Source organism: Anopheles moucheti, chromosome 3 (assembly GCF_943734755.1).
Source record: "Anopheles moucheti chromosome 3, idAnoMoucSN_F20_07, whole genome shotgun sequence".
Lineage (NCBI taxonomy): Eukaryota > Metazoa > Arthropoda > Insecta > Diptera > Culicidae > Anopheles > Anopheles moucheti.
Window position 1 is genome coordinate 87,698,994 of NC_069141.1, and position 21,892 is coordinate 87,720,885.

At 43.5% G+C, this 21,892-nt stretch overlaps 3 protein-coding genes across 5 annotated transcripts in view; 2 read left to right on the top strand and 1 right to left on the bottom strand.

The window, feature by feature from the left end:
- The window catches only part of LOC128302329 (G protein alpha o subunit), a 51,496-nt gene extending 46,654 nt beyond the window's left edge, over nucleotides 1–4,842 (top strand). For all 3 annotated transcript variants that reach the window (XM_053039126.1, XM_053039125.1, XM_053039127.1), the window contains exons 7-8: nucleotides 534–687; nucleotides 785–4,842. In XM_053039126.1, coding sequence (XP_052895086.1) covers nucleotides 534–687; nucleotides 785–972 — 342 coding nt within the window. In that variant the 3' untranslated portion in view covers nucleotides 973–4,842. The remainder of the gene's footprint in view (nucleotides 1–533; nucleotides 688–784) is intronic.
- Nucleotides 4,843–7,660: 2,818 nt separating this feature from the next.
- On the bottom strand, nucleotides 7,661–9,159 carry LOC128302330 (cyclin-dependent kinase 5 homolog). The gene is made up of 2 exons (XM_053039128.1): nucleotides 8,325–9,159; nucleotides 7,661–8,247 (listed from the first exon to the last, which is right to left on the bottom strand). Exons 1-2 carry the CDS (start codon nucleotides 9,043–9,045, stop codon nucleotides 8,099–8,101), a joined length of 870 nt encoding a protein of 289 aa, XP_052895088.1. The 5' UTR covers nucleotides 9,046–9,159; the 3' UTR covers nucleotides 7,661–8,098.
- A 1,974-nt stretch (nucleotides 9,160–11,133) lies between these two features.
- Nucleotides 11,134–20,973, top strand: LOC128301489 (dnaJ homolog subfamily C member 13). Its single transcript, XM_053038008.1, has 13 exons — nucleotides 11,134–11,395; nucleotides 11,470–11,610; nucleotides 12,900–13,748; nucleotides 13,818–14,600; nucleotides 14,668–15,233; nucleotides 15,335–15,503; nucleotides 15,586–16,713; nucleotides 16,792–16,989; nucleotides 17,061–18,394; nucleotides 18,466–19,885; nucleotides 19,958–20,080; nucleotides 20,152–20,410; nucleotides 20,482–20,973. Exons 1-13 carry the CDS (start codon nucleotides 11,201–11,203, stop codon nucleotides 20,613–20,615), a joined length of 7,299 nt encoding a protein of 2,432 aa, XP_052893968.1. The 5' UTR covers nucleotides 11,134–11,200; the 3' UTR covers nucleotides 20,616–20,973.
- Nucleotides 20,974–21,892: the final 919 nt, after the last annotated feature.

The window sequence follows — 21,892 nt, forward strand, 5'->3', positions numbered from 1 at the left end:
GGCTGCCCGCGGTGCGTGCGGCGCTCGCCCGACTCTCGGGCCAGTCAAACTCCGAAATTAATGTGCATGTGATCTCTCCTCTGGTTGCATTAAAAGTAGGTCAGGTGGCGTGCATGTACGCGACGCTTTTTTATTTGGTTTTGTTTTAGATAAGTGTGAACTTCAGTCTGATCACCGGCGGGCAACTGAACTGAACGAATCCGAGGGCGCGGTTGCATAACGGAAGGATACGTTTTAGTTGGTTTTATTTCCTGCAAAATGCAGGAACTGGTTTGGCGAAAAAGAGTCTTATGCAATCGGGCGTATTGCTCAACGGTGCCAAGTTTCACCAGAAATCCCTTTGACCCGATTACGTACGCAGAATTATGTACGGTGGTTGGATGCGAAATGCCATGTTAACAATAAGTAAACTAAGGATTCACGTCGTTGTTCGGTGGATTGGGGTCAGAACGCGCAACGTTACGCGATCACGTGTACATTACTGGCAGGCAAAACATGCATTTAATGGTCATTTTCTGTCTCTTCTCACACAGAACCGTATGCAAGAGTCACTGAAGCTGTTCGACTCGATCTGCAACAACAAATGGTTCACCGATACCTCAATCATTCTATTTCTGAACAAGAAGGATTTGTTCGAGGAGAAAATCCGGAAAAGTCCACTGACAATCTGCTTCCCGGAGTACACGGGTACGTGTTTGTCGTTGTGCTTGTCCGTCAAAAAGCGAATAGAAAAAGAAGTGAAAAGTTTTACCATTCTTTCCATTCCGTTCGTTCTCATCCACAGGTGGACAGGAGTATGGTGAAGCGGCGGCCTACATTCAGGCGCAGTTTGAGGCTAAAAATAAGTCCACATCAAAGGAAATCTATTGCCACATGACATGTGCAACGGACACCAACAACATCCAGTTTGTGTTCGATGCCGTCACCGACGTTATCATAGCGAACAACCTGCGCGGCTGCGGTCTGTACTAAACACACGGTGAACGCGTTCTCCCCGAAAATGGGAACCGCCCATTGTTTTGCACAGGGGGAACCACTACACTATATGGATGCGATGTACATCGAAACGGTCGGTGAAGGATTGTTTTTTTGCGCAATGGAACTGGGTGAAGCGGAGATTGGGCACGGCGCGTACGTACGTGTACCGTGCTATCCATCCCTCTCCCATCCCACCCAGGCCCGGGACTTCCGGCCGTAACGGAAGGCCGCATATTGTTGCAGCAGAAATTTTGCGTTTTTTGTTTTATTTCGTTTGGTTTCTATTCATTACCACAATGGAGATAAACAAACCATCCGCGCTAGGTGAAAATTCGTCGTGTTGCTTTTCCAGCGCGCTCTATCCGATGAGCTCTAACTACATTAATGGATCATTCGGTGTCATATCGATCCTGAAGGAACACTCTGGAAGTGTTTTTGGAAGGGAACAACAAAAGTAGCAGAGGAAGAAAAAAAAAACACACGACATGTTTAGCCACTAGTTTTGGGGACGTGGAACGTTTAATAATTTAACTCTGACAGAAGATCGGTATATATGACATACAATAGCACTAAAGGAAACAAAACAAACAAAAAAATAATTACAGCAGGGAGAGTGGCAATAGGAGGTTTACAATGTGTTCAAAAACCGTGGTAGTATCGTACTTTTCGCAAGGGCGAGTACGGGCAGCACTCTCGATCACGTTTACCTTGCAATCGTCTCTGTAGGATCGAGAAAGGGATATGTGACAGGAGTAGTAGTATACTCTACCTAATCCACATACGGATCACAAACACACACACAAACAAACACAGATTAGTGTATCTAACAACTGTTCTTGATCATTTGAACCAGATGAGCGGGATATAGTTGGTTTATTAAAACGGATAGTGAATACAAATCACGTCGTAGCCGTAAGTACGTTATCTATTGTGCGCTATTCGACGTCATCTTTACTGCTGGTTGCCATCTTGATGAAGTGGGAATAACAGGTGCGTACAATAGAAACACACCGATCAACAACTAATCGATCGTTATCGTATCGTGTGCAGAGCGATAGGTAAAGGTTGGTTTTGCTAGCAAGGCATTCTCGCCATTTACGTCGACCTGCATAGTCGGGGCTGCCACTGTTGTACAAATGCAGCATTTCTTTGCGTTCTATTACCTTACCATAGCACAATAATTGCAGCTTACCGTACGACATCCGCACAATCATATGCCACGCCGCATCAATAGAACTAGGTATTAAAATACGGCGTAAAGGTACGATCGCTAGCTTTACATCAGTGAATCGTTCAATCAACACCCACGCCCATCCAACCAAGGATGGAAGGTAACGCACAAGTCAGCGCTTCTTTTTCTTAAATTTTCCACATGGAAGAGAGTGTACGTTTTGCGGGTGAAACAGTAGCACTACGACCTGAACTAAGAGAGATAAGAGCATGAAATTAGAGAGTAATGCACATCCATTATATAATTTCTGTTGTTACGTTTTGTTTTTGACTGTTGAGAGGATGTAGTGGATGAGGACGAGAAACATATTTATTATTATTGCTATTGAATTAATATTACTATAATTATTCTTACCGTGTACGTTAGCCAGTGGTGTGTAACTGTTTGGTAACGATCCGCGCTGCCATAGGTGTGTGTCTGTGTCGCAGGTTGTGTTGCAGCCAGCAGCACAGCCCCGTTGAGAAGCGTTTTGCTAAATACAGCACATACAAAGAGTAACAAAAAACGCACACCGGCCACCAGGTTAACTCTAATGGACCTAATGTTTGAGACGAACGGTTTAACGATAAACGCACAAATGTAAAATCTAATCGAATCCATACGCTCTGTTATAAGCTTGGATCAGCTATCGTTAAGGCAAACCGGAAAGGTGTAGAATCAACAAACGCATGTATTGTATTTCCGTTAGCGAGGAGCTGAAGCCACATAGGCGTGTGGCCAATCTATCGCAAGCCAGGCAATCGAGAACGAAGTAATGCGGGTTACAAACTCTATTCAGTTTTATCTACATTCCTTAACGTGGGTATTTCTTAATGATTATTTGCTACTATTTTCCCCTTTCTTGTGGTTGCCCTTTAGCAAAAGGGTGAGTGTGTGTTTAGCTCCAGAGTATTTTTCCCCACAAACGCAAACGATAGCGAACCTGTACAATCTGCAAGAGATTCTCTTCCTTCGTTAGTGCTAGCAAACCGAAGTACCGGATGTTTGTTTTTGTTTCTTTTTTATAGATCAATCATTAGAACCATCAGCACACGATCCCGCTAGTGGGATTGGAAAAAGCAAAAAACAAACAAAAATCGTTAGCCGTCGTACTCGCGCTCTTTCTTCTGCCTTCGCAGCTTTGTGCCAACGAAACGAAGATCGATGTTTTTCTCTGTCTTTGCTACAATTAAGAGGTTTTTCCGTTTTTCTCTGTGGTTGTGAAGATCAGGCAGAAATAGGATGAAGGATGCCAGAACAAGCGTTACACCTTTTTCATTCATCTACTTATCTACACTGACAGCATCCCCTGTGTGTGTGTGTGTACACGTTCCACCCCGGGGGTGTTCGACAATCCGACGGTATCAGATTTACGTATTTTTATCCCCATCCGTTTACCGATAATAATCCATTTAACAATCTTTAGTATAGTACAAAGCTATATCGCTAGAGCGCCTCCCCTTTTCGTTTACGTTTAGATAATTCGCACAATAATAGCAAAGCAAGAACAGATGGCCAGGATTAATGGTTGCTATCCGGTGGTATTCAATGTAAGCAGGTCACACAACATCCCGACATTACACAACTACGCGTACTTGTATAGTTAAGTGGATCTACTACACCCGGTGTGCATGCCCTTGTCCGTAAAAAATAGTTTCAATATTGGCTTGCGGCATAGTTCTAGTCCATCAAGTAAGAAATCGGTTGAGCGCATACGATTGGCAATTTTTTAATTGATAAAATCAAAACTATGAATGCAAAGCATAATGCAGCCGTTGCAGCAGCTTTATCCGCACTAACTGACCAAATACAAAACAATGAATAATCCAAAGAACCTTCAACCAGACACAAGGACGCATTGCGGAATACCAACGCTAGAGGAGAACAAATTCTCGCCGGTTCGAAGATGCAAACTACCAAAAAAAAAAGGAGGTGACATTGTGTAGCGCAGAGAAGAAGTAGAAGTACTGCAGCGTGAATGTGAAAGAATGATTCTACTTCTATTTTTGATATAAATAATTTTTAGTATTTTTTCTACTCCTATTAAAACCAAATGAGCATGCTACAAAAATAAATAAACTAAAAGGCAAAGCAAAACGCACACACGACGAATGCGAAACGCGGGCACACATAATGTCGGTAACGCCACGAACAAAATGGTCCCACTTGCATGTCACTAAAACTAAACACATACATCAGAAGAAGAAAAACAGGCGATTCATTTCACCACACAATAGCGTAAATATAATATTATGTACTAAGCAACAATTTGAAGGGCATATGAACGCACTGGAGAGTGAAAGGAGGAGCATCTCTTCGGGTTTATTTTTTTAATAAGAAAACTACTTTGGCGCACTTGTTATCACAACTTACCTTGCTAGCAGGAAATTTGTGTAACGAACTGTTCAACTGTTTTGGCATCTTCAAAAGAATGATAATAACACTAATCCGAAGAACGCAAAAAGTGGATAATTAACCATTTCATTCGAAACAATTCTCTTTTCCTCCCTTTTTTCCATGAATGCAATGTTGCAATCTTGAAAACCAAAACAAACAAAAAAAAATGTATCAACGTGCTACAATCAAACACAGCAAATGGCTGCGACGACTCCATAGGAGTGAACAAGCAGAGAATAGAAATAGGTAAAAAAAAACATACTGAAACCCCAACCTACGCTATGTTATTTCATGGGATAGCAAGGAAACACAGGAAAAAAAATTATCAGCTGGAGGAAAAACTAGCGAGCGAGAAAGGAAAACAAGTACTACCGCGTACAAGAAGTAAACTTATATCCGCTTTTGAATACAAGAATAAGTATCTTTTTTGAGAAATGAGTAAAACAATTGAGAAGTAGGGACACATTCACAAAAAGAAACAAATAATCTAAACAAATACTATAATATTTGACGATAAAAAAAAGAACGAAAGAAAACCTAGAGAACGAAGCGAAACTCACGTCGGGTTGCACTGCAGGATCAAACAAAGGACGGAAACTATTGTAGGAACGGAATAAGAAAGTAACTGAAAAAAAAAACTACCAAAAACTAAAGAAAAACCACTCACACACAAATACGACAAAAGAAACAACAACAAAGAATAAACCTAAAACAAACCCTAGATTAGATCGTTATCGTGCGGAGAAACTGAAGCAGATGAAGATGCGGATGTAGCTGATGCTTGTCGGCGGAAGAAATGATAAGTAGCATCAATAGTGTATACACAATTCTCATGAAGAAAATGGCAAATTCAACAAGCAACTGCAGTATAAATCCCCAAACGCTCTTAGTTATAACATATAACATCACCATAGGTTGCGGCTAACCATGCTGAAAAGGATATGACGAAGGAGTGATGATGAACCGCATCGATGGCGCATCAGGCATGCAGTAAGTTTTCCGTTCGGAAGCCAATTCACATTCGACATATGCGAAGGTATGTCGGAACGTAACGCATTGGTTTGTTTAGCGGCGTCCCCCAAACTGCAATAAGTAGTGAAAACAGTTCTAGCATTGTGCAGTATCGTTCAAGAGTGTATTGCTAAATAAATAATAAATTCATTCAGAGTTGCAAACTAAAATTTCCCCTCGAAAAGTCCACAGCCCCCGGCAATGGAACCGGGGAATCCTAAACCTCAAATAGACAACCATACACAGTACATCTGGTCCCGTTCGTGGACAAACGACAACGTTCCAATTTTTCATCATTTTCGCTTGTGATTGCGCTTATAATCATCCACACTCGGCTTCTCCTGCACATCTTACCGACTCATTCACACACACACTTACATACATACATACACAAACACACGTGAGAGTGGCGAATTATTTGATTACTAAGAGTTAATTCAGCAAAAAAAAAACATCCAGGTGAAAGTACATATATGGAACCATTTATGCTAGTAGCCACCAACCAAACGGGAAAGAGTTGCAGAATGGTTAAAAAAGTTCGAAACAGTGTGCAGCTTGCACACGACTAGCGAAGATTTGATAAAAAAGGAAAGAGAAAAGCTGCATACCAATGGCCCAAAAACGGATGAGATACATGAAAACATCATAAATTAAATGGTAGAAAATCTGGAAAAGTATGGAACAAATAAACTCGATTGTAGCTATATCGCAAGAAGGAAACAAAACATGAAAATCCAAGAAAGTATATATAAATAACAAAACTATTAGAAACTGTAAAATGAACAAAAGGAAACAAAAGTTAGAAAGAAAGAAACAAACAAACAAAAACATGCAAAACGAGCAAAAGTTAATAAACGTAAGGCTAGAAGCATTGAACAAGTGCGAGTGCGCAAAGTTGATAGTAAAGAGAAGGCAAAAGCTAGAAGAGAAGCCCATTTCTACCTTCGGTACCAACTGCTTCCAGCAAACGGAAGACAGGTTTGCTTATCATCCACCACGAAAAGCGTATTATAAAGCGAAGGTTCAAAACAGGGCGCGCACGGATACACTGGAGGATGCCCGCAAACCGTTCTACTAGTAACTAGTGAAATACTATTGCTGGGAAACAAGGAAAGGATGAAGCAACACAAGGATAATACTACTTTGCGGCACATATAACAACCAAATCACAAACTCTCTTTCTCTGGTGGCATACACAAACGTACATCACATTATAAATGCGGCAGGCTGGTAATACAAACATTCATTAATGAAGAAAAAAGCATTCAGACGCCTAGTTGCAGGATGGTGTGGAAGGTGGTGAAAAAGAGGAAAAAACAAACGCACACACAAAAGGACAAAAGGAACAAACAAAAAAAAGGTAAACCAAACATATATTTAACTTAATGTGTATGTAATTTTATGTGTGATGTAAAAATCGGAGAAATAAATGCGTTTTAGCCACTAAAGTCATAAGAAATAATAGGTGTGAGGGGTTTTATTTTGCTTTAGTTTTGTTATTATTAAACCTATTTCGAAGTATTATACATTTGTTAACCCTAGTAAATGTATATCCATGCTGTCTAGTATTTGTATTACCTCCAACCGAGAAATTATGCCCGACGATACGCAACCCAGCTAATAAAACTATTTAGTGAAATTCTATTTACTTTGCCAACATTATTGCTTATTTAATGTTGCATCATACACCACGAAACATAACATACATACATTACGTTGTGTTGTCATCATAACTTTAAATTTCTTTACCACCAATGGGGTTTTCCTACTGACACTAATGTTTATATATTTCTGTTGTAATTTACATACAAATGGCTTTGGATTGCTGTGTACCTGGTTACATCAACTAGTTGTAAATCTGAGCAAAAGAGAACATTCCTTTACTCTCGTGTTTTGTCGTTAATTATGGAACCAATCGCAAGTAATAAAAAAATAAAACAATTAAGAAAGAAACACAGGAAAACAACATAGAACAAAACAAACTTATCACACTCTAACACAAATCAGTTCGAAATCGTTTTTCATCACAATCGCTCGGAATATCGAGAAGATTCGTTGAGGGAAACTGATGATTGCGACGTTATGGAAACCCTTAACTTTTAAAGCCAAATGCTAGTTTTTTTTTTGTTCTCATTTTTCCTCTCTACTTGTCCTCAATATATGGAATCACAATACAATAATGTGAAGGAAAGCCCAATGAACGACGCACCTTGGTAAAAATGAACTCAATGTACTGTAGTGTGACTAGAAACTGGAGGAACTCGCTGGCCTGTCTCTTCATTCGTTGATAGTTTCTAGTGGGATGGAGATGTGTACGTCGCTCGTTTGGCATGCAGGAACCGCCGGACTCCTCATTTCGTCGGAAACGTCCTGTCTGTCCACGTCTTCGCATATCAGTACCTCCGATGCTGATGTAGACGTAGCGGTAGTAGTGGCCGGTGGTGAAGTTGTTCCGGGGGATACTTTGGTCGTCAGCAGCGCCCGTAACTGCTAGAACCGCTTTCAGTTTTCGGTAAAGTACGGATGAGACATTGCCTGTTCGGCACTTAGTCTCAGCAGTGGACGGCAGACGAGCAGCTTTTGCAACAGATCTCGTCCTTTGGAGTTAAGTCGCGGTACCACCTGGCTCCACGATGTTGTCGGAGGGTATACTGTGTAGCGGAGAAAGAAGTACTCATTTAGCATCCTTTTTACTATGTTCTACCAGTATTTATATCGAAATACGTACAAGGAAAGGGTTTGTAGTCCGAGAGTTGTGTTATACCGGGCCAATTTTCTTCCTCCGGTGTACCGAGCAGCTTGAATATTCGTTTCAACTGGTCGTCAACGTCCGACCCGGGAAATAGTGGCCGCCCAGCATTGGCCAACTCCGCAAAGATACACCCGGCCGACCACATATCGATGCTGGTCGTGTACAGTTTGGCACCGAAGAGAACATCAGGCGGCCGGTACCACAGGGTAACTACCTCTGCTGAATAGCACTTCACCGGTATACCGAACGCACGGGCCAGCCCAAAATCGGCCAGCTTCAGTTCACCGTTCTTGTTAATGAGCAGGTTCTGTGGTTTCAGGTCCCGGTGCAGCACGTTGTGACTGTGGCAGAAGGCTAGACCGCGCAGCAGCTGATACATGAAGCTTTTCACCACGTCCGGATCAATCTCACCGTTCAAGCTATCGAAGTACTTCTTCAGATCCTGATCACAATGTTCGAACACGAGCGTTAGCTTCTTGTCCGAGTGCAACACGTCGTACAGTCGGACGATGTTTTTATGCTTCAGCTCCTTCAGCAAACATATTTCCCGCAGCGCCGAACTGGGCACACCTTCGTCGTCCTCATCGAGCCGGACCCGTTTCAGTGCGACGATTTCCAGCGTATCGCGGTTTTTGCCCTTGAACACAGTGCCATACGTGCCTTCGCCTATTTTCTCTAGCTTTTCGTATTTCTGCATTATGGTACCAACGCGAGGGGGAGGGAGCCGCTATATTCTAGCTGAAAATAATGATAATTTTTGTACTACACGAAATATACGCTACTAGCCAAAACAAATGCGAGAATAATTGTTTGTGAATATTTTGGTTGTTGATGTTCTTGACATCTTCCGCACTATAGCACAACCGTGGTTAAAATACACATTTTCGTTGCGCTTGGTAAACTAAAACATTGAGAATTGTGCATCATTTTAAATCTATATACATTCTTCGTACATATTAAAATTGTATGTATATTGCAGATTTCTCAATTTGAAAAAAAACATTTTTTTCGACAAACAAAAATAAAACTGTTTTTAATTGAAACAGAAAGCGATCACTGTGCTGGAGTATTTCACACCCTACCGGCAAAAGCGAAAGAAACTGTTTTGTGGACAGATACAGTAATTAGTGTTTAATCTATCAGTTTTCTAATACTTCCTGCTATTTTTGTAATGCGTTTACCACAAAAAGTTACGCACCAAACACCATTTCCTACCGATGGTGCGTGAAATACACTTCATCCGTTCCATCGTCATCTGTCAAACAGATGAGCAATAAAAAATGGACAGCAATAAAGTGTAAGCTCGGCTCGGTGCGTACGGCGGAACCTTTTCTATAAATTAGTGATAAACTACTCGTTTTTCTAAGGTAAATAGAGTATCCAACAATGCACCAATGTAAGAAGTATTGTTTGTGGCTTCCATGGATACTTTTTAGGCGTATTTAGAATAGCAATTACCCAATCTTTATCTACCGTTTCGGGGGTGATTATGTGTGTGTGTTGTGTGATGTAGCGAGAAGCAGAAAACAGTGGCCATTCGAGAGGAAACAGCGAAATGAAATTCTTCATCACAAAGCGATAATATACTCCCCTTTTTCAGCATCTCGATTTCAAAAGTAGTTCAATTATCAAACAACCCCTTTGCAATGGGGAAGGGGAGTTGCAGCCGTTGTGAGTGAGTGTGTGTTTTTTCATATGTTTTGCTTATTACAACAGTTGAGTCACCATCGCTTACCCCTGGTGTAGTGATTCTCGCATTTATGCGTGTGTAGCATCTTTCGGAAGGCGTGTGCATAAGTAAGAACTATGTGGACGATTGGCGTTTTATTTGTTTATAGCAACAGATAAGGCTTCTTTCCGAGGCCTTCTCTGCAGTCGCCCGTTTATGTGTGATTGGACAATTCATTTGTACGGGCAAAGGATCGTGTACCGTTCGTTGTGGATGAGCCAATCAACCGGAAACTTGGGTGCTTCGCGATGCAATAGTTTCGCTTTGGAGATTTGTATACGTTTTCATGTAGCCGACATATAGCAGGCGATGTACATGCTAAATAATGCTGCGTAACTATATTCGTTATGTTAACCGATGATTACCAATGAGGCAACATCGTACAGGGTTTAAACAATCTGCCAGCAGATATTAGTTCAGTTACCATGGGCACGGTGCGTGGGGTTAATGGTTTCGTTTTCTTTCCGTATCATTGCAGACCACCACCTTGTAGCGATTTGGCGACATCCGATTTTTTTAAAACTTGCCATCCACCGAACCGTACTTCTCGGAACAAAAAAACAGCTGCGAAAGTAACATCATGCACCTTCTGTTCATTCCACCCCAATCCGTTGGTTAAAACAGAAATATAGGCAAGCAAAATAAACACGCGAAAAGAAACAGTGCAAGCCCGGGAACTGTTGTCGTCGTCGCGTTCAATAATTGTATCCAATTACCACCGAAAAATAATAGCCCTGACGTGTGTGCAACAGCGAGTCGACATTGGCTTCCTGCTGTAGGAAGTAATATGTTGAAGTAGTAGACGCTTGCCCCTATCATTGGTTGTGTGCGTATACAAAAGTGTACGATATATTGGTCACTGAAGAAAGCGAAGGTGTAAATTGTTGGGAAAAGCGGAAAAGTAATCCCGCATGTCGCTGACCCGCCCCTGACGATCAACGGACGTCGTTGGTGAGCTGATAGTATTTCATGTTTGTTGTTGCTGCTGTATGTCCCAGTTACGCGAGCTGCCTGCTTATGCTGTTTGGCTTATCAGTGGTTCGACGTCGGCGACAGTGCTAAAAGGTCAACACAATCCGTTCATCATCATCCGGTTCGCGGTTGAGCCGGCGTGTCAGTGAAAATGGCAAACGCAACCGAAAACGGCATCGATCTGGAATGTTTTCTCGTTACAAAACACTCGTGGAAGGGAAAGTACAAGCGCATCCTGTCGATCGGATTGACCGGCGTATCGACGTACAATCCGGATAAATTCGATGTCACCAACCGGTGGCCGTACGGTGAGGTGATCAGTGTACTACCGAACCGATCCGGCAATGTAAGTAACATGTTATCCACCCGTCATTGTTTACGTTAACATTGATCCCGTTGGGGTTTTCTTTTCGATTGCAGACGGCATACGAATTTGTGCTGAATCTACGCAAAGACAAAAAGATCGACACGATCAAGCTTTCCTCCGAAAACCGCAACGAGATTCTCACGTCGTTGCTGAAATACCACAAAGAGTTCGCTGAGAAACCGAAACAAACTCTGGTAAGCATTGCGGGCGGCGCTCGGTACACTCACCTCATCCCACGTATTAACTCAGGCCTAGGTTGTTGTTTTGTGTTGTGATATGTGTTTGTGCGCATATATGTGGCGCTGTTCATGTATTTTTTTACGTACGTTTTTTCTTGGTCATCGTTGTACATGTCCAACTTGTGTTCACTTCATTTACATATTACTGAGGGATTGCTTATGCGGTTTTTGAGAGTTTGTTCATGGTTTTACAATTAAAAATATCTTCATGGAGTTTTCCAGTTTCCTAACCCCTTCATGCCAATTTTCTGTTTATTATGACATTATTTAGTAAGAGGCTCATAACTTAAAACGACTGTAGTAGACGAAATATTTCAAGAAAACACATTTTTCTGTTTTTTGAGGATTTGATTTTAATTTAACATAGTACTGTACTAAAACCAATTTCGGTCTCACCGGTATCTAACACAAGTGGGTCAGATCATCTCTTGTGTCAGCACGGCAACAGCAACCCGTTCATGTGGAATATGCAATGCAAAGCAACACGGTCACTTAACCTTGTCCTTCGTGTTTTGTACTTAACCACTGCGAATTGATTATACCCTTTTGGATGCCAAATCCTTTTCAGCTCCTCAGTTTTCTGTTGATTGTGATTGCAGCGGGGAAAGTTAATTTAAAGATTCCCAGTTTCAAAACGACCAAATACAACCTTTGACATTTGTTATATCCTTTCTCACCTTCTCCTACGCCTTGCCATCTGCACACATTGTTCACGTTTGCCGTTTCCGTTTGTTGTTTCCAGGATGATGTAGAAAGTCCTGTCGAGTCGTTCTATTCGTCATCTTTCCCATCAGCTTCATTGCATTCCTCCACTTCCGCTGACCGAGAAGAAGCGGGTAGCAAGAAGGTTGAGTGGACATGGTGGTTAAAGACAATTGTTGCATCATTTCTTCCGCTGACACCACCGGTTCTGCCATGTTTGCCGTGCTGTACGGTGCTAAAAGTGAGTGTCTAACCCTTGTTTTGCACCGAGCGTTCGTTTGTTGTTTCGACAGGAGAGTAGTTTGACTGGGCCAAGGGTTGTGTGAGTCGATAGAGAAAATTTAAATTTGTATTAGATATGCCAGGATGTACATTATTGGGTGCACTGGAAGAAGGTAGTGTAAATATTTTTCTCTTTATGTGCTCTTTCATATTATGTTCTGTCGATATTTTGTTTCAGTTTATTTTTTTATTTGTGCTGTGTTACTGTTGCAACAGGTTAAATAATGATGTACAATTTATCATGTTCTCTTCTTTTCCAGAAATTCAATGCCTACAAACATCATTGGTCTGGTACAACGCTGCCAACGTTGTTGGAAGTTACGCCAGCTTCGTTGGATCAGCTAGACCCTACTACCAGTACGGTGCTGGCCAGCTACAACTACAAGGACATCGATGGAATCATCGGCATTCAGGATTATCCGAACGGTATTGTACTGGCGTACGGCGGCCACAGTCGGTTACATCTGTTTCGCGTCGAAAACAATCACGAAGTTGTGCAAATGATCGTACAGAACGCGCAGCAGTATCTTGGCATCGACATCAAGGTGCTGAAGAAGCAAATATCGCTAGAACAGTTCGAACAGCAGCGCTTCGGTGCGTACAGTGGCGATCAGCATCACACATCCATGTCGGAGTTTACTGTTCAGAAGATCACTCCTCGTCACTCGGAACCGATGCGACGCATACTGTGCCTAACCGATACAACCGTTCTCGAGCGTGATCCACAAACGTACAGCATCTGTACGTTGCGGCCGCTTGACAACATTTACGCGCTTGTACGGCATTCAGACAACATTCAGAAGTTTTCGATCGAATACAAGAATGGGCTCGTACGATCATACATTACAAACGATCGAGACTCGCTGCTGGCGACGCTGCTTGATGCGGTACGATCCTGCGGAAATCAGGATGTGCATGTGCGTATCTCAAACACACCACGTGGTAAAAGGGTCGGCCCGCTGACGGTGAGTGTAGACGAGGAAACGGAAGCGAATCTGCTGCGCTACATCATCAGTAACTATCAGTATCCGGTGAAGCGCATTGATGTGATGGAGCGATTCAATGCGAACATTCCGTACAGCGGTTTAAATTACAGCGTAACTCAAGATGTACGTAACGGGTTTTTTTCTATTGCTAGTGTCTGAATTTCTGATCACTCATTCTTCTTTTCATTGTAGAGTATTTTTGCAGAAAGTAAAGAGCGACTGATAACGGGTGCACTGCAGGCCTTAATTGGCAGCAAGGAAGATAATGCTCAACTAAACAACGTTGAGCTAGAGGCTTCGTTTCACGTGCTTCGCCGGCTGCTGGCAAGTAAGGTTGGCTTTGCTGCATTTACGAATCTCCCAGGATTTCGGGAAGCAATCGGACTGAAGGTTGTGCACGCCCTCAAACGCAACGATCTTGCTGTGACGTACGCCGCAATCGATATGATCAACTCGCTCATGCACTCCGATCATGATCTGAAACAGGAACAGCTGAACAAATCATCGCTGCTACACACGAAGGCCTTTCTAGAGCAGTTGCTGGACATGTGGAGCAAACATGTGAACCTTGGCAGTGGAGCCCTCGTGCTTTCGGCTATGTTGGACTTTCTGACGTTCGCATTGTGCGTGCCGTACAGTGAGACGACCGATGGAAAGCAGTTCGATTTACTACTCGAAATGGTTGCATCAAGGGGCCGTACATTGTACAAACTGTTCCAACATCCGTCGCTGGCGATTGTCAAGGGCAGTGGATTGGTAATGCGCGCCTTGATTGAAGAGGGTGATGCGCCCATTTCGACCCAAATGCAAACGTTAGCGCTGGACGAGGCGGCGCTTTGCCGGCATTTGCTGGTAGCGTTGTACACGCCAACTAACGATTCCACTATGATCACACATAGACAGTTGTCGAGACATCTGGTTGGTCTATGGATAACTGATAGTGACGATGCAATGAATCTTTTAAAACGAATATTCGTAAGTTTGCAGCAGATTTTACTTCATGCATGATATTTTAATATATGCCAAATTAATGCTTTTTTAGCCGGCTGGATTGCTATCATTCCTTGAAAGTGAAGAAGCGGTCCCGAAGGAAGATGTCGAGGAAGATAAGCTGAACTTTCGAGATAATCTGAAGCTGGCAGTACAACATTCCGGCAACAATAGCAAACAACGCCTGAACTACTTAATCGAGAAACACCTGGAGGGCATCAAGCACTGGGGCATGAATTTGCTCGATGTGCGTCAAGAGAAGTTGCAGCAAACGCAAAAGAACCGTCCGATCGTGTTGCGTAACCGGCGCCAGAAGAAAAAGGTTGGCGATCAGGTGGTCAATTTGCCGTTGTTTTTCTACCAGTTTGGTAAAAACCATGCCATGCCGAACTTAATTTGGAATCACAAAACTCGTGAGGAACTGCGTTCGGCGTTGGAAAACGAATTGCGGCAATTTACGGCCGACAAGGACCTTGCGGGCAGCATGCTGGTGGCTTGGAATTACGATGAGTTCGAGGTGCAGTATCAGTGCCTGGCGGACGAAATTAAGATAGGTGATTACTACATTCGTTTGCTGCTAGAGCGAGATGATTGGCCGCAAAATTTGGTTAAAAATCCGTAAGTGCTGTGGGATCCGTAGAATCCCATGTTCCCGCATGCAAGAAGCATTTGCGTTTCCGGAAGCCATAACCCTCGTTTTCTCTTCGTTATAATTATAGCATCGAGCTGTTTAATGCATTGTATAGGCGAGTGTTGTGCCGTAACCGTTTGAATGACGATCAGCTTACGGTGACTTCATTGCAAGCGCTTGCAAAGGTGTACAAACGGTACTACGAAGAGATAGGTTACTTCAGTGATATGCCATACATTCTCCAAATGTTAGATAGGGTAAGAAGCGAAACGTTTTCCGTCGTATGTATTGGAAGTACATAATTTTTACGTAACAACCTTTTTCCCCCCCTTTTTCCAGTGTCTTTCTCCTGCGCTTCGTGACGCATTAATAATATTGATAAAGAACCTAGTACTGCACAAATCAAACTGTCGTCCGCTGACCGATCATGTCAACTATCTGGTGGATTTGATCACGCTGGCACACCTGCACAAAGGACGCGCAACATTAAACACCAAAACGAACGTCATCGAAGCTGGTCCGAACATGAAGTTGCACGAGGAGAAAGACTGGTACTACAATGTGGAGCGCGAGAACGAAAAGCCGGAACGTTGTGGGCCGGTCACATTCTCCGAGTTGAAGGAACTCTGGTCCAAAGGTGTTTTGACACCACGCACGCGCTGCTGGGCGGTGGGAATGGATGGGTGGCGTTCGTTGCAACAAATACCTCAGTTAAAGTGGTGCCTCATGGCAAAGGGCACACCATTGTTTAACGAAACAGAACTAGCGCAACATGTGCTAGATATCCTTAACAAGTGTACTAGCTTTTTCCCGAGTCGAGCACGCGACGGTGAAGCCGTTCTGATTCCAGGGCCGCGATTGTCGCGCAAACTGTCAGAATTTATCTGCCTACCGCATATAGTGCAGGTTTGTCTGACGCACGATCCGGGTTTACTTGAACGTGTGGCGACATTGCTGTGCCAGATCATGGAGGATAACCCGGAGATGTCGAAGGTGTATCTGACGGGAGTGTTTTACTTCATGCTTATGTATACCGGTAGCAATATCCTGCCGATTGCACGTTTCCTGAAGATGACGCACATGAAACAAGCGTTCCGCAGCGAAGACGGTAGCTCGCAGTCGGGAATTATGCACCGAAGCATACTTGGCCAGCTGCTGCCGGAAGCGATGATCTGCTTCCTGGAGAACCATAGTGCCGAAAAGTTCGCCGAAACGTTTCTGGGCGAATTTGATACGCCAGAGGTAATATGGAGTTCAGAAATGCGTCGCATGCTGATCGAAAAGATTTCTGCCCATATAGCTGATTTTACGCCCAAGCTCAAAGGCCACACGATGGCCCGGTATCCTTACTTGGCGATACCGGTTATAAGCTATCCACAGCTAGAAAACGAGCTGTTCTGTCATATCTTTTATCTTCGACATCTGTGCGATACCACAAAGTTTCCGAACTGGCCCATACCTGATCCGGTAAGCCCAAAACTGATGATTTTTGTGGGTGGAGTGTTAGGAAATGGATAACTATTTGTTTTGTTTTGTTCTTCGTAGGTACAACTGCTAAAGCACACTTTAGATGCGTGGCGTAAGGAAGTTGAAAAGAAGCCTTCCGAAATGACCGTAACACAAGCGTATCTTGATTTGGACTTTGACGTCAGTAAAAATCCCCACCCAGAGGAGTCTGCCATTCGGAAGGCTTACTATCGTTTGGCTCAAATGTATCATCCAGATAAAAATCCCAATGGAAGGGTGAGTTTAAAAATGAAATCTTTTAATTTATTCTATTGCTAACTGCTATCGTTTATTTATGTTGCGAATAGGAAATATTTGAACGTGTCAACCGTGCCTACGAGTTTTTGTGCTCACGGAACGCACTCAACACTGATGGACCCAATCCGAGCAATATCGTACTAATTCTACGCACCCAGTCGATTCTATTTGAACGCTATTCAGAAGAACTTCGGCCGTACAAATACGCTGGATACCCGCAGCTTATCAAGACGATACGGTTGGAAACGAAGGACGATCAGCTGTTCTCCAAAACGGTTCCACTGCTCAGTGCGGCGTCCGAACTGTGCTACCATACGGTACACTGTTCTGCACTGAATGCAGAGGAACTGCGGCGTGAGGAAGGTATCGAGGCACTGCTGGATGCATACTCACGTTGTGTCTCTATAATGGGTGTAGATTCCAAGCGTGATTCGCTACATTACGAAGTGATTTCAAACATAACACGCTGCTTCGATGTGGCTTGTTGCTTTGATAGCTGCCGGAAGAAGATTCTTGAGCTGCCACAGCTCATTGCTGATGTGTGCCGAGTAGTTTACTTTAAGCATTCACTTTCGGTTAGCTTAGTTACGAGCTTGGCAGTAAACAACATTGAGCTGCAATGTAATCTCGTGCGCAACGGTGTACTTTGGTCATTGATGATGTTCCTGTTCGACTACGATTACACGTTGGATGAAAGCGGTGTAACATCGGAGGAAAAATCCAACACACAACAAGTAGCGAACAATCTTGCCAAACTCTCGTTGCTTGCATGTGTTGCATTAGCTGGGTACAGCATGACGCTGGTAGATGACCCGAAGACAGCCGTATTAAAGGCGACAACGGGTGCTAAAGGCAACAGTAGCAGTCCCTCGATCCTGCGAAGTGATTCACCGCAAACTGTTGCAACAAGGCAAGCGAGCCAGACGTATTCGCAAAACGCATCGAATTTAATACAGAATAACTCGAGCTTGATTCAGTCAGTTGCCAATATTGATAAGGCGCTGCAGGAGAAGAAAACCAGTGAATCTGCCGTTGTAGCAACTGGTGAAGAGGCGGAACTACCGGTGGAATGTGAGAAAGGCTTGCAGAATAAGAAGTACAAAATAAGCAGCGTACATCCACCTGCGAACACGGTGGTAAAACTCATACTGGACCAGTTGCTAACACCATACGTGGCTGGCAAGATGGTGTCGGATACTGAGCAGAACGTGCTGAAAATGTTGAATTCGAATACACGCAATCCGTACCTCATATGGGACAACGGAACACGGGCACAGCTGACAGATTTTCTCGAACATCAGCGAACGGTTGCCGCAAGGGAGCAGTACGAAGATGTGGGAGAAATTAACGAGCTTGTGCAAGGTTTCTCATACGATGCACATCGGTAAGTTGAATAAATAGAAACGCACTATTGATACAATATTGCTGATCTTTCACATTTACCCATCATTGCAGCGACGAGCTTAAGATCGGGGGAATTTTCATCCGCGTCTACAACGAAATGCCAACGTTTACGATCACCAACCCAAAAAGTTTCGTGATAGACTTGTTGGAGTTCCTCAAGCAGGGCTACAATCACCTGCACGGAACAACGGTCCCGAATTCCAGTGGTAATTCGACACCGACAGCGGCTAACCAGGCTATGGCGGGTGGAATATTGGTTCCAACAAAAGCTTGGAAACCGATGGTACCACCACCACCGGCAAAGCGCACTGCTGGCCTGCAATCTCCGGTAACTACCCCCGGAAGTGATATCAGCGCCGTGTTGAGCGAATATGCCCGTTCAAAGCAGCGCAATCAGCTGGAACGCTCATCCGGCAGCTTCGATGCGGGTTCCACCCACCGGTACGATTTCTCTAACAATCCGAATGCAATCAAACATATGCTAATGGCGCTGCAGGCCCTCATTTCGGTAATCAAATCGAATACTAACGTAGAAATCCAATGTATTGGGCATTTTGAGATGCTTTTTGGGTTACTGTCCACGAGCGAATGCGGACAGGAGAGTCGTACGATCAAGACACTCGCCCTCGAGGTCGTCTGTTTGGTGTCAAGAAACAAGGAATGCGTTACGGAGATCGCAGCTTGTGAAATCGTAGGCCGGTATCTAATCGTGCTGAAGGATCCGGATTTGCGCGAACATCAGCCACGCGTTTTGGAGACGCTCTCTGGGTTGCTTAACGTTCCTAAAATGATAAAAGAAGCACACACTAAGGGTGCGGTTATCTATCTGCTGGATCTGTTCTGCAACTCGAACAATCCCACTATTCGGGAGCAGTGTGCGGAACTGCTGGCAAAGATGAATGCAGACAAACTGAGTGGTCCGAAGGTGCGCATCACGATGTGCAAGTACCTGCCACCCGTATTTCTGGACGCCATGATCGATTCCACCTCCGTGGCAGTACAAATGTATGAATCAATCCACGAACATCCGGAGCTAATATGGAACGACGAAATCCGAGCGAGCGTATCTGATGCGGTCCGTGATATGGCGGATAGTTTCTATGTACAGCAGAAGCGCAACCCGAAAGCGGCTTGGCGAGATCCCGAAATTTTGCCGGAGCTGCTCTCAAACGAACTGGTTGTGTCCGGAGTGTATCTGAGGCTGTACGTGTCAAATCCGGGTTGGACGCTGCGCAAACCGAAACAGTTCCTGGCCGATCTGCTTGACTTCATTGTGGACAGTATCAACCGTAGCGGAATGGACAAGGATGTATTGGATTTAGCTACAACGGCACTGGTGTTGTTGCTGAACGCTCAGCCGAATCTAGCCGACTCAATACCCGTTCTTGGGCACATACCGAAATTTTTCCGCCAGCTTTCCGTTCAGCCAAAGAGTGCCCTCACAGTATTGCATCAGCTTTCCCTGTCGGAGGTAAGAGTTTATTGTGGCGAATGAAATAGTACCGGCTTGGTTAACGCAACATTTTCCTTCATTTTCTTCCAGATTTGTGTCAGCGCTATATCGCAGACGGAATGTATACCTTCGTTGAAATCTTGCATGGAGCACCATCGAGATCTGACGGCAACTGCTTGCGAAACTTTGAGTCGATTGTTCAAATGTCAACATGTACGTAGACATGCGACTAAGCGTTCAAAGATAGAATACATTAACATTAAGCAATCTCTTTCTACCTCCAGGATTCACTTATACGTCAATCACTAGAATGTCAATTAATTCCCTACCTGGTCGCGTTACTCGACAGCCGCCTAGTGTTGGCGAACAATCCAGCGATGGTAAAGGCGCAGATTGTTGCCGCTCTTAAAGCGATGAGCGCGAACCTTACGTACGGTGATCGAGTCACGCATCTGCTCAACCAGTATCCGATCTGGGCAGAATACCGTGATCAGAAGCACGATCTCTTCATAACCGATACCGATGTGCGAGGATATCTAATGGGTACGCATATATCAGCAGAAAAGTTGCGACCTCAAGACCTAACAAAAATATTTCATCATTTTTCTTTGCAGGCGCACCAAATACGACGGCCGGTTATCTGACGCAGGGTCCGGCCAAAAATGTAGAAGTGCTCACCTCGTCACCTCCGATCGATCGAGATGATCCACTGTTTGCGCGTAGCAACAGCAGCGGTGGCAGCGTGTAGTATCTCACATCCCAAACGACCTTAACAAAGTTTTGATCGATTGCTTATTGAGTCGTTCCCTATTGGCAGCGTAGTGCATGGTGTGAAAAGCAAGAAAAGGTGGCAAGAAACATACATGACGTCGTATTTCATTATACGATGTAGTATATAGCGGTGCACTACGTTTATAGCAACAACAACCAACACTCATTTCACACTTTATTTAATCACCTTTAGTGTAGCTTATCTTCGTTTCTTCCCTCTCCTCATATTCTGTTGTAATGTGATATTTTATACTAGCAAAGAGAAAACTGAAATTATATTAAAAAAAAACACAAAAAGCAAACACAAAACGATACAAAGCATAACTTTTCGCGCATACTAATGCAGCAACGAAACGTTGTAAAATATTACATGTAATCCTGTTCGAAGGAGAGAGCAAGAGAGAGCAACATCAGCAGATGGTAGAAAACAGGATTGTATATGACAAAATCAAGTTCCAAGAAAATGGAAATAAAAGAAATGTTGCTGAATATATCAACGTGCGTTGCGTATTGGTTGAGAGTAAAAAAGAAAATCACGTGTGAAGTTGCGTCGTGCGTACCAACGAGGGTAAGTAATTTTAAGTTATGTCCTTACTTATCTTCATCTTATACCATTAATCAAATCCAGATCGCATAGAGATTGATTGGTAGTTTAGATAAGACGGTTAAACAACCCTTTTGTGGAACCCTTCGGGGCCCCCTCTAGCATAAGGAGAGGGGGCCTATGTATACACCTTTTACTACTACACAATTTTTTTACACAAAAACTTAAAGATAATAAAATAATTTGCTGATAACGGATTCTAATAACCACCCTGTAACAGTTCTTCTCCTGTATGCTATTATCGTGTGCGTGCTTATCAGTACATGGAGAACCTTATGGAAAGAATGCGTGTCGTCTATCTCACTTGCACTAGCGATCGTTCTCACGAGTTTGGTTGTATGCGATAGCGGTGGTAGCCAATGTATTAGAAGATCGTCTGTCACGCTCGCTGGAGGGGAATTGATGTCACCTCTCATGATGTCATGCTCTCTCGGTATCCGAAATCGAAAATCGGCTCGTTTGTATGGAATTTCGCATCTGCCCAACGGAAAGTTTGAGAGTCACGCGTACAAAAATTGCACCAGTGCTGCGTTTCATGTAATAAGAGAGCATCCAAATCAGGAGGTGATATTTAACCGGATGACTGCAGGGTGGTTGAAAACAAATGTTTGCACAACGATTTCAAAAATTTGCATTATAATTTTGTATAA

Excerpts from the sequence above, each read along its gene's own strand:
- LOC128302330 (XM_053039128.1), bottom strand. The coding sequence starts at position 9,045 with ATGCAGAAATACGAAAAGCTAGAGAAAATAGGCGAAGGCACGTATGGC. Across the intron at positions 8,248-8,324 it reads GGACTACAAACCCTTTCCTT|TATACCCTCCGACAACATCG; the intron begins GTACGTATTTCG and ends TCCGCTACACAG.
- LOC128301489 (XM_053038008.1), top strand. The coding sequence starts at position 11,201 with ATGGCAAACGCAACCGAAAACGGCATCGATCTGGAATGTTTTCTCGTT. Across the intron at positions 13,749-13,817 it reads ATTACAGCGTAACTCAAGAT|AGTATTTTTGCAGAAAGTAA; the intron begins GTACGTAACGGG and ends TTTTCATTGTAG. Across the intron at positions 15,234-15,334 it reads CAAAATTTGGTTAAAAATCC|CATCGAGCTGTTTAATGCAT; the intron begins GTAAGTGCTGTG and ends TTATAATTATAG.